Raw genomic sequence first — 12,844 nt, forward strand, 5'->3', positions numbered from 1 at the left:
AGGTAATTAAAAAGGGAATAGAAAAGGAATAATTTTATTGAAAATTCCGTTTTGTACCTAATGCTACTTTTTATTCTTTTTCCCTATATTTGCTTAGACAGTTTTAAATTTGCTTTGTGAATACAGAAATACTCGTGCCAGTCAAACCCCAGGGATTTCTGAGATATGACAACGTGACTTTAGATTCCATTTCATGCACCAAAGAGATACAAAAAGCAAACATTCTTACATGCACAAATGTAATAAAGACGACTCACAGAGAAGGCCGGAAAGGTCATGTGTGTATATATAGAACAGTAGCTAGAAAATGTTCAGTGGAGAATTGTGATAAGGTTCCCGGTAATTACTCTAATGGGACTGTTGGAGAAAAGATGGCAATTTCAGAACCATGCTCACTTCTGAGAGGTAAAAGAAAAAGTAAACAGCTTCTTTCCAGGTATCTCGTTATTACTAGCATATTCCTTCCATTTAGTTACAGAGATACCCATTTCTTTATGGGTTCAGCCCATGTAATAGTCTGCTATTTAAAAATATAATTTATAAGTGCAGAGTAAATTATAGAGTCCAGTGAAAATAATACGTATTTTATCCATTATAGTAACCATTATCATTTTTTTCCCCTAAGCAGTTTCTCCTAGTTCTGTCTGTGTACCCCATGCTATAGGTATATTATAGCCAGCCATATTTTACAACAAATCTCAACTTTAACATGAGGGAAAAAACAGGTACTTAATAGAATAAGCATTTAGAAGATAACCTTTTACCCTAACATTTATTACTCCAACATAAACGGGGACCTTCTCCAGTACAAAAGCCAAGACTTTTATGATAGGACTCTCATACAGCGTTCATTGTAGTGTGGTATGGGGGTAATGTACATTCTTTACCACCAGGAAATAATGTTGACAAAGCTGGTGGTTCCCTAACTTGTGCTGAAATGAGAAATGCCAAGCTACAGTAAAGACCCATAGCAGACACTCTATTACCCTGTTTTTTTTTATTGCATCTGGCATGTGGTTTAGGAATAGGGTCCAGTGTTGAGCCCTTTCTAAGCTATGATGTTCAGCATCTCAATGTCTATATTCTCTTTTGTGCTATTATGTATTGGTGAATTGATAGTTGTATTACTAATTTACCCCAACTTTGGCAAATAATGCCTTTTTTATATTTTTTTTTTAAGGTAAAGCAATACGGCAGTTGGGAAATATGCTTTCAAAGAATGGTATATAGACTTGGATGCTTACAGTTCAGGATGAGAAAAGTATGGAAATTACCAACCTGAAAACATTTCCCATTTAATAAAGGGCATATTATAACCTGGTAAAAGAAACCGAATACAGTTTAATTTCTAGACATCTGAACAAAAAAAATACAAAGCGGGCACCACTGCTTTCAAAAGATAGATTGTACAGTGGTGGCAGTAGTTGTTGGCCCATCCATGGAGGTAAAATCTTTGATATTCATTTCAGAGTCTGCAAGCTGCTTGCTGTCCTTGGCTTTCCTTGTCAGTAGACCCCCAAGTCTCCTGAGCCATGTGCGTAAATCCTCTTTGAATGATGGAGTGTATAGTCCATAAACTAAGGGGTCAGTGCAAGTGTGAAGAAGGCCAAAGAGAAACAAGCTGTGATGGATGTACTCGGGTGTTAAATGGATCATCTCTGGCTGGAACCAGTACCATATTCCTAATAGGTAATACGGAGTCCAGCAAATCATGAAAGAGACCACAATAACCAACGTCATCTTCAGTGTTTTCAGCCGTGCTTTGGAGATAAGGTCATTCTTACTCCTTGCAAGCTCTGGAAAAAGATAAAAACACATCAATTATAAAGTGTTTGCAGGTCAATAGCTAAGCCATCCAGAGGGACTCAACTACAGACAAATACATTCACCATGACTCCAAACTGATGAAATCAAACAGTATGTTTAATATTTTACAGCACAGGTGCTATGCAACGTGATGGAAAACCACACTATGAAATGCTGCTGTTCCCTTGTTTCAAAAGTTTGTCTAAACACAAGAACAGAAATTAAATATATTGCAGCTTACCAGTTCTTAACAAATTTAACAAACTGCAAGCAGGCAGGTTCTTTATTGCAGAAGTGACAAGCAATGCATGTTTTGCAATAGAACAAACTTATCTGCCTGTTTGCAATTTTTTTTAGGTAAACTCACCTCTTCTGACTCCGCTGGGGCTGACATCTTCACCTAACCCTTTTGTGGGTTCAGGATCTTCAGAAATCTTAAATGGCCAGGCTGTAACTCCCCAAATGCACATTGGAGTTCATTCAGTCCCAGCAGCCGGCTATGCTGGGATATCCTGGTGCAGCTCAGTGTACATTTTGAAAGATTGCAAATAGGCAGGTAAGTTTGTTCTATTACAGGTAAGACATTGCCTTTCTTTTCTGCAATATACCTGTCTGACTTTTTGTCATTTTGATTGACTTTTACCTGTTTATATTTCACACTCCTTGGCTTCTCATTTCTTTCCTCATTAATGTTAGAAAATCTTGTTCAATAAACCTTTCTGTTTTTGTTGCATACCTCAGAGTTAATTTGTCACTGGCTCTCCATGTTTCTCTTTGCAATGCAAACAGATTGTAGCTGGTGGGAGTATTTTCCTATAAACAATACAGAAATTTGCCCAGTACTTCTCTTAAGAACCATCAGCTCAGATGTAAGCAGTGAAGGCCTTATACAAATATAAAATGCTTTGATGCTGGATGTCAGTCTGGAGTAATAAGCATTCCCAGGTTGTATTTTCATGCACACTGCCCTAGGTAATGCCCACAAGTGATTGTAAGCTTCCATGATTGAAAGAATCAAAATCCAATAAATGAAACGGGTGAATTAGGGACACTAGTGTTGAAAGGCAAGAGCTAAAAAAGAATTGGCATCCCCCCGTCAAAGAATGCCAGACTGCTGGGTATAGGTAGTGCAGTGGATTGGTGCAGTACAAAAATATCTTAGGTCTTGTTCAAACTTCTACATTGCAACACATAACAAAGCACAACCAATGCCTTGGTGCCCTGGATGGCCATTGTTAGGTAATGGCACCCCAAATGTACCTGAAGAATGCACTCCCATGCAGCTTGCAGTACCTTTGTGAGGGATGTGTTGTGCTTGGCAGCTTATTGAACTGAATGCAAAACAAAAAGCTTGTGTGTTTAATAAATTACACCACATTCCTTTAGTGTGAATGAAGCTTTATTGAAAAATGGAAGCACTGAGAATCCAAACCATGCTGCATGCATTTGAGGTTTTTTATTTTTTATTTTGACTGAGTTTATCTTAATGCAAAGTTGATATCAAGCAGTGACCGGTCCTCTTTAGATCCTTCAGCATATGTTGCAATTAGACTCGTCAGATGGAGAACCACAGTTTGCCTAAATCTGCTGAGAGTATTTGAAATGCTTTTTCTCTGCACCTCCTGAGGAAATACTCTCAGCAATAAGCCATTATCTCCTGTGTCATTTGCTATAAAATAAATGAGATTTGCAAGCTTCCTCTGAGCCTGGCATTAAAGGGTTGTCATAAACCCAATTAGCAGACTTTCTTTACATGAACAAAAAGCTGCTGGGAGTCTGCAGATATTGGACGTCAGCAGGGAAGACCTAACAAGCTGCATGTGGGATATTACGGCAGGATTTTCATATTGGCATTCCTAGAAACAGACCCCATATCTTTCATATTACGCAGTTGGTTTCACGTGCTCTATGGCACTCTATGGCAATTAGGGATGAGCGAGCGAGAATATTAAGTTTGATCTCGTGGCGAATCAGGGCTTTCTCGCTTACCAAAAATGTAAGCGAGAGCGGCCTTCTGATTCACCGAGAGGTCGAGCTCTCGCCGAACAGGAGGAATTCCAGGGCTGAATACAGCTCTGGCATCCTCCTGTTTTATTTTCTTCTTTCGATGGTTTCGCGAAATCGGTTCTCGCTCATCCCTAATGGCAATCAGAAAATCCCTGGCTATTTAGCTAGCTCAGACACAGCACGTTCGTGCAACGTGTCTCCACTAGTGCTGTGCCCCCTAGCACTGCTGAGCATTTCCTCTACACCTGCACCTACGCCTGTTTAATTCAGTGCTTTCTCTGTCCACCTGTCCTGTGTTAACAACTTGTTGCCCAGTCTGTTGTTTCCAGCAAATTCCCTTGTGCTGTTCTTGTTTTCCTCTCTGTCTGTGGTCAGTCCTGTGTCACCTGTGCCTCCTGTCGCTTCCAGTGACTACTGTGTTCCCTGTGTCTGCGGTGACCCCTGTGTCACTGGTGTCTATTTCCAGGATCCCTGGTTATTGACCCCTGGCTTGAGACCTGACCTTTGTTACCTGCCTCGACCCCAGTTTCCCATGTTAAAACGTTTGAGAAACGTTTTTTTTAAAATGGTTTTAGAAATAGGAAAAAAAATAAAAATGTAGCGATAGTATATAAATAAAGTGCAAAAAAGGATAGAAGACTAATATACGAAACTGCCTTTAGAGCCTGTTCCATTATGTGGAAATGAATGCCTTACCACAAAACACATGGACGTGTTGGTGTGCAGGGTTGCCATTCATCCTTAAGGTACCCCAAAACACTCCTTGACAACACATTGTAGTGCATTGAGCAGCATCATGCTGCCTGCCTTTCTTTGATTTTAAAAGCACAACATGGATTTTTTTTTTATTGCATTTTAAAGCTCATTCATCTTATTGGACTTTCCTAACATGAATGGCAGCACAGTGCATTTTCCAAAGCAAAGCATAGAGTCATTATGGGAATAAGCCATTATTATACCTTTTCAGTCTATACCCTCTAAATGTTCCTCAAACAGGGTTCCTCCAGAGGTTGCAAGGGGTTCCTTGAGAAATTTGTGCAACTCAGGTCAGTTTAAGTGACACCAATGATCTTCTTGGCTATCTGTAAGGGTGAGATTCTTCCCACTTGCCAGCAATGTACGATACATTCTTCCTATTGACCAACATACTAATATACTGTGAGCTATTGATTTAATAATTATAATAGGAGTTATCTAAAACCTGAAAGTTGTCTCAAGGGTTCCCCCGTGTTAAAAAAGGTCTAGAAACACTGCATTAAATAAAGGTAATTATCTACGCAGCTCAATAAATAAATGTTCGGGTGAAATGCATTTTGACAATTTAGACTCTCTTTTACAAGTTAGACTCACTTTTAAGTTTTTATTGTCATCTGTGTCCTCAACTAGGAGTTTCGCCCCTTTTAGCTGTCCTGGTGAATGTTTTTCAGTAAGACAAAAAGTGAGGAGAAATCCAGCATTTTTAATTTTCCTATCACAGTTCCTAATCCTCCAATGCGGACAACTGTTTCAAAGACAACACTCTGAGATGAAAATTATATTTACTTTGGAGAAATCTCATTTCTTGTTCTTTCTTTAAGACAGGTAGGGAAAAAAAAGCTGATAGAAGTTTTAACCCCTCCTGAGTATAGAAAACTAAAAAAAATAGCAGTGCATGCACATGCTCAAAGCTGAATGTGACTGGTCTAAAGTTTTGTATATTTTTACTATTAAGTAAGTGTTAGGAAAGGCAACTAGTGTACACATCTGCTGCTTTCTAATTCACCCCAAATGCCACTTTTGATAAAAACCCTGCATTTGAAGATAGCAGTTAAAAGCGTGAGGACATCACAAAAGTAAACTAACACATAAAAAGTTTCTGTTCCATTTCATACATAAACATTGCCTAAAATAACTCATATTTGTAGAATTGCTGCAAATCCTGCTGTGTAAAAGAGATGCACCCTTCTGTGTTAATGAAGCCAGAATCCACAATTATAGTCTTAACCTGCAGTACCATCTGCCAGACATCAGTATGCCTCCATAGGAAACTCTGACTGTAAGGCATCATAACCTAAAAACTCCAGAAGGTGTCTTGATTTTACATATACATTGCATATTACACAGCAAACCTACTTGAAAATCATGCATTGCTAGTATTGTACATCATCATATACACTACGCGTATTGTATATGTTTTTTAATATTTTTTCGTTTTCAAAAATTGATGAAGATATTTTTTACAAATCTTTATTATCAGAATAAAGCGGAACTAAAGTTGTGATCAGGCAGGCTTATCTTGCTTGGGGGGCAGAGCCTCTAGGGGGCGCTACGTCTTGCACAGAAGTAGTGTGAACCTTGAGAAGCGCCAAGGCGCAGAGTTGTGCTGCTGATTACCAAGGCGGGCAGAATGATTCATGGTACCAAACCCCTAGGCGGTAGAATTAGGAAGGCCGGGGTCTAGGAAGGCAAAAAGTAAGAAAGGTCAGGTCACAAGCCAGGGGTCAATAACCAGGGATCCAGGAAATAGACACCAGTGACACAGGGGTCACCACAGACACAGGGAACACAGGAGACACTGGAAGCGACAGGAGGCACAGGTGACACAGGAATGACTGCAGTCAAAGAGGAACACTGGAACAGCACAAGGGAATTTGCTGGAAACAACAGACTGGGCAACAAGTTGTTAACACAGGATCTGGACAGGGAAAGCACTGAATTAAACAGCAGGTTTAGAGGAAATGCTCAGCAGTGCTAGGGGGCTCAGGACTAGTGGAGAGACGTTGCACGAATGTGCTGTGTCTGAGCCAGCTAAATAGCCAGGGATGCTTAAGAGGCTATTTCCTTATTGACCGGCAGGATGTGCAATACTGATTAAATCTGGAAGAGCAGGATTGCCCAGAGTCAGAACTGCCACACGGTGGCACCTTGTGACAAGGTCTTTATGGAGAAAGGGACAGGTGATGTCCCTTCTGCCATAAAACATACTTAACTGCATGATTGCTTTCTTCTTTTGTCACTTTTGGACCAATTCAGTTTCCGAGCACCTTTGCAGGACTTACGACATTCCGCTCTGGCCAATCTAGATAGCTGAAGATCAAAACCAGGAAAAGGAGAAGAAAGGAGATAGTGGTTCCCACAATTGAACAGTGAGTGTATTTTAAAAAAGGTAGATCATTTTTTGAGGTTTTGAGGTAGATAATAGTATTTGATCAGGGGGCAGCACGGTTGGCTCAGCAATTTCCTCTTGGTACTCCAGTTTCCTTCCACATGCCAAAAAAATTTTTTAGTTAGGTTAATCAGCTTTCCCTCAAAAACCAAAAAAAAAAATGTCCTCAGACTGCTATGAACATATGAATATGACATTAGATTGTGAGCCCCTTTGAGGGACAGCTAGTAACATGACTATGGACTTTGTACAGGGCTGCATAATATGTTGGGGCTATATAAATACTGTGTAGTAATAATAATAATTGTATTGCAAAAGGGACATTGTTTGTCCCATCTGCAATAAAGAACTTGCTTGGTTGCAAGTAAAGGGATAACCAGAGATTTTCTTTGTGCGAAGGTCAGTGATATGGTAAGGATACAGCTTTCATCCATAAGCATTTCAGGCCATACCCAGGTTAGCTCTGCCGCAGACCTTTAAATCAGAGCACAATTGTTTGTGTTACATTAGCTTAAAGAATTCTGGAAACAGTAGAACAAAAAAGCTATAATTAGACAATCAGTCAAATGTCTAGCTCTCATGGTATCTAATTTACTTTGCTTGGTTTCTGTAGATGGTGTCCCATCTACAATTTGTCCCCAACAGCTGCAACTCCCTTCCATCAATGTTTATTTTGTATCAGTTGAATGAAACAGATTTTAAATTCTCTATAGCATAGAAAAGATCGGTATATATAGAGCAACATGGTGACCTTTCCACCAGTGGCACTATTTTCATTGTGTTTGTTTTTCCACCCCATACTGATGTACTGGAGAATCTTCTATCTTCAGTAAGCTCCTTTGGGGGAAGGAATGGATGTGAATGTCTATGTACTTTGAGCTGAAGAATTTGCTGACACACTATAAATTATTCTTATCTTTAATTTATAAAGCACCAACTTTTATGTATAGCTCTGCAATAAATAGGATCAGCGGATGACAAGCCTGCATACAAGTGGTAATTTAGGACCTTCACTAGTCAAGTTTTCAGTATATATATATATATACTTTAATTCCTCACATTTTTATGCAATCTTTTTGATCAACCCACTGAATTAAAGCTCAAGGTCTGCAGGTCAACTGCAAAGTTGACTCTGTACAAATATTTATGGACCTAACTGTATATATGTTCCTTTAAATGTCAAATATCACCCTATTAATTGGTTCCCTTCTTACCTTAAAAAAACAATGGACCTGATTTAAAACTCTCCAAGGCTGGAGAGAATACACTTTCATCAGTAAAGCTGAGTGATCCAGCAAGCCTGTAATGGATCTGGTCCAGGATTGAAAACATTTGCTAACAAATAGAAATGCCATGTTTGCTGGATTACCAATCATATTTGTTGGTGTCAAACAGTAAAAACGTTTGATTTCTTAAGACATGTTTTTTACTGCTTTTAATTGCTTGTGACAATTTTGAATTCTGATTCATTCCATGCTGTTTCAATATTATTTTTTATATTTGCTTTTTTTTCTCTCTCTTTTGCAATAATTATTCATTGGACATTAATTTTAACTCCAGACAAGGGTTGCCCATGGAAAATTATTGCTAGGTTTTTAATTAGAAAACAGTATGTGAACTGACTTTTAGTTACAATTCAACAATCTAATTCAATCTAGTTGAAAAGTGGGAATTCTGGGTAAAAGTTGGCTGAAACATTTATAAATAGACTCCTATGTAATATTTTCTAAGTGTTATTCTTGACATACAAATCAATCCTTTGCAATTCACTTCAATTCTTTCTCTTGTTTGATTATCAATTCATTGCCAAGGTTGTTAACCAATCCATCAAAAAGAAAAAATACATTTTCAATCCACTTTCCACACAAATACAGATAAAAAATGATTAAGAGGCAAATGCTTTGCATATCAATTTTAGAACACTTTAATGTTTTCATCAAATCAATTATCTATTCATTTAAATATAGGTCAGTATGACAAGCAGAACAAAACCAATGTTAGAGAAAGCTGGGAAAGCAGATCTTAACTCCAAACCTTCTGTGCCCAACTTATAATGGTTATAAACATATCTCACCATTCTTATGCTTCATCTGCTTGCCGATTTCCCAGAGTATTCTCGTGTAGCACACAATCATGACGCCTAATGGAGTAACAAACAGAGTACAAAATGTGTACATGTTGTAGGCGGTCTCCTGCCAGCGATGGGGAAAGCTCCCATGTGTTGCACACTGTGTGAAGTTGGCTCCAGGGACAGTCCGCAAACGGAACAGGAAAAGCTAAGAAAACAATAGCAAAGTGTCAGAAAACTTGTACATGTAATATAATGATATCAGTTCTGTTTCCAGATACAACCTACCTAACTGTTACACAATTCTAAGCATTTTCTCAAAGCAGTGGGATAGATTCCATCTTTTACCCATACCTGTATTGTACATGCATCAACATCAAATCTGAAAATTCCTGTATACAAATATCTAGTCTATCAAGCACATTAATAATACAAAAAAATACCTGTCTGGCAGATATTCACTAGTAAACAATAAAAACATTCATGTTTTTTTATCTTTTAGAAGAAATATGAAATCAGTTGTGCTTGTATATACAGCCTGAGATCAGGCACCCATGCCCCTAAGCTACTATAGAAGAACATCACCCAACATACTCATATACTTAGGAAAGGCTTCAGCCAAAGGAGCATTAAATGTGGATTAGGTATTCACTTTTAGCCTATGTTCAGATTGGTGGTGAGGTTGCAGTGCGGTTACTGCTACCTTATGACACTGCACGACAACTCATGTAGCCTCCCCCCCCAGCAGCCCAATAGATAATAAACAGGGATGGCAGTGAGCGGTTCAGTGCCTCTCCCTGCACCCCCTGACAAGGCTGCTAGGGCACCATGGTGGCCTTTGCAGCACTAGCTCACAAATTCAAATTTGAGCCAGGACTGCAAAGAGTTTGTATACTTTCGTACCGTTTTGGTACTCTGGTTTCCTCTCACTTCCCAAAAACATAAGTTAGGTTAATTGGCTTTTCGTCAAACTTGTGATCAGTTAGTGACATAACTATGGATTTTGTAAAGTACTGTGTAATATTGCAGTGCTATATGAAATATAGGTAAATTTTAGTAAAAACTTTCACTGAAGAGCGAGCGGCTGGCGAGGTGCCAGTCCCGAGAGTTACACAGATTTCCCTGCTCCCACCATAGGTCTGAACCTGCCCTTAGATGTAAGCTTGATCCAGCAAACAGTCAATATTTCCCAGCAAACAGAGTAAAAATTGATTTGGGCACTATAAATTGTTTTACTGTTTCCTATCATTTAAACTGAATACATTTCAGCGAACATCTGATAAAAAATCAATTGAAATACCACCACCACAAGCTTTTTACCCCATAATAAAGTTCAAATCTTAGTGGCCATTGATTACCCATTCTCAATTGATGATATAAATGGGTTTTCCCAATTAATGTTCCAACGATTTTTAGGTAATAATGACTTTTCGTTTTGTTTTAATGTTTTTATCAGTTCAGATGTTATTTCTATTAAAAATGTTGCACAGTATATGCCTAGCTTTATACCTACTGAAATTTGGTATTATGTCTGGTTGTGTTCCTGACATTCCTGACTACCTTAATAAATCACATAGATCCAGCAATTCCCTACTTTTATCCTGATCAAAATCATAATTATTGGAAAAGACCAAGGGAACCAACAGGCTTATTTTCCTGCTGGAATTCATTGAATATTTTATAACATTCAATCATTTAGCACATTAAAAAAACCTTTAATCTTTCTACATGCACAGTATAAATCTATTCCCCACTGTGTTTAATCAAACTGATCGGTAATTCAATTATTCAACCCTTTTTTAAATAAACCTTTACAATCCCATGGTAATTCCACACTGAAAATATTAACTATTTGCAAGTCCTGAGTGTGGGTTTTATGCAACATTGTAACTTGTACGTTTATTTTCTATCTCTCCTTTATTCCCTGATATCAGAAATGTATCAGTCACTTCATTCACCAAAGTCTCACTAGGGGGTAACAGATCATGCAACACAATTTCCATATATCTCATTCACATCCCCCCCAGGGCACCTTCCTAAGTGGCTTGTTGTTACTGTATTATGAGCTGAACCTCTCAAGTTTTGCTGCAGCTTTTTTGGATTTCCATCAGAACAATTTCACTTGTTGAACCTTTTTTTAAGCCTTCTAGAAGCTTGTTATTTTCTTTATATTGCTTTATAAAGAAGAACATTCAAGCTTCTGCGTGACATGCTCATATCTCAATATTATTGTAGTATTATGTCAATTTTTTTTCTTACTCTACTCTTATAGTAGTAAGAGTATATATATATATATATATATATATTGTATATATGGTCAAATTTTCAGCAAAAATCCATACTCTTTTTCTTTTGCAGACAAAAAGGATTTCAAAAACTGCCTTAACCTAAAGCGGAACTAAGCCCTGGAAAAGCTCACCTGTCCCACATTCTGTTGAGGGCACCGCCATCTTCTTCCTTTCTCTTTTACTCGCATTCCAATCCTTGGCCATCTTGATTGGCTGAGCTGGGATGATGTAACTCCCGTGCAGGTGTACTCACAGGGTAAGCTGGGGTGTGCCAGGAAATGTCAGCCAACACGGAGCTGCATATGCTCAGGTAAGTGATTTTTGACAGGTGGGCAGTGATCAGGCAGGTAAGAGGTCTTCTAGTATGGGTGATTTTTCCTGCCCCTTTCTGCAATAAGGACTTATCTAGTAACAAATTTGTAAAGTGGAACTTTGGTTTTGTTAAACCAACTGCTTCTGTATGTTATGCAGAAAATGCTCACTTATTACTTGCCCAACTTATTAGTTGAACTTTAAATTCAACTAATAGAAATTATTGACTTTTTCAATGCAAGTGATAATAAAGTTTATTTCACAAAGGCACAGATGCCCATTCTGCAGTAAGCATTCTTACCAGCCTGATTGCTCACTTCATCCATCAATACGCAGAACATCCTGGCTTCCCCTGTTGTCACTGGGACCCAACAAGCTCTTTGTGCCTTTTATCCAGGTCCGGCAAATCAAAATGGCCACAGAATAAAGCAAAGAAGAGAAGAGAAAAGAAGATGGCGGTGCCCATTACGGAAAAAGGAAGGTTGAATAAAAAACGGGGTTTAGTTCCACTTTAAAACAGTCCCCACAAATAAAAGTTAAATACATCAATATATGGCACACTAAGCTGATATGGTCAATTCATTCTTCCAATTTAAACAATAGATAATGAGCAAAAAAAAAAAAGCCAATGGTTTGGACCTTATTTTGGTAATATGCTGGTATCCAAGATCTGCTGTTCACTTTGCTATTGACCTATGTTTGTCATTATGATAAGATCAAAAGAGCTTTGTAAGGCCCACAGAAAGATAATTGTGAATACCTATGAGTATGAAAGGCGATTTGAGAAGATTGCCTAATTGCCAAATTCCGCTTTAAGATGGAAGTGTTTGATGCTAAGAGGGAAAAAAACATAATTGCCAACTGCAATTGAAAGGAGCAATTCAAAGGAACAAACATAATACACGCATTTCCCAGCACACTTGTCAGGCAGTCAACAATAAAAAAATTACATCAACAATTTTCAATAAATGCAGATGTTTTAGCTGCATACATTGGAAATTAGATATGAAAGTCACACTGCCTTGTCAAAGGTCCCTAAATGAAGAGTGGTCCTTAAATCTAATATATGACACTTCCCATATTGCGACATAAAAGCAATGAATAAATTGGATCAGATATACAGTTAGGTCCATCAATATTTGGACGGACAACTTTTTTCGAATTTAGGTTCTGTACATTACCACAAATAATTTTAAATGAAACAACTCAGATGCTTTT

General features: G+C 38.2%; 1 protein-coding gene across 1 annotated transcript in view; it reads right to left on the reverse strand.

The window, feature by feature from the left end:
* Window positions 1-712: 712 nt before the first annotated feature.
* The window catches only part of LOC140324590 (gonadotropin-releasing hormone II receptor-like), a 34,966-nt gene continuing 22,834 nt past the window's right edge, over window positions 713-12,844 (reverse strand). The window contains exons 4-5 of the mRNA XM_072402626.1: window positions 9,033-9,234; window positions 713-1,796 (exon numbers count right to left, since the gene is read on the reverse strand). Coding sequence (XP_072258727.1) covers window positions 1,393-1,796; window positions 9,033-9,234 — 606 coding nt within the window. The 3' untranslated portion in view covers window positions 713-1,392. The remainder of the gene's footprint in view (window positions 1,797-9,032; window positions 9,235-12,844) is intronic.

The sequence above is a fragment of the Pyxicephalus adspersus genome, chromosome 2, assembly GCF_032062135.1.
Source record: "Pyxicephalus adspersus chromosome 2, UCB_Pads_2.0, whole genome shotgun sequence".
Lineage (NCBI taxonomy): Eukaryota > Metazoa > Chordata > Amphibia > Anura > Pyxicephalidae > Pyxicephalus > Pyxicephalus adspersus.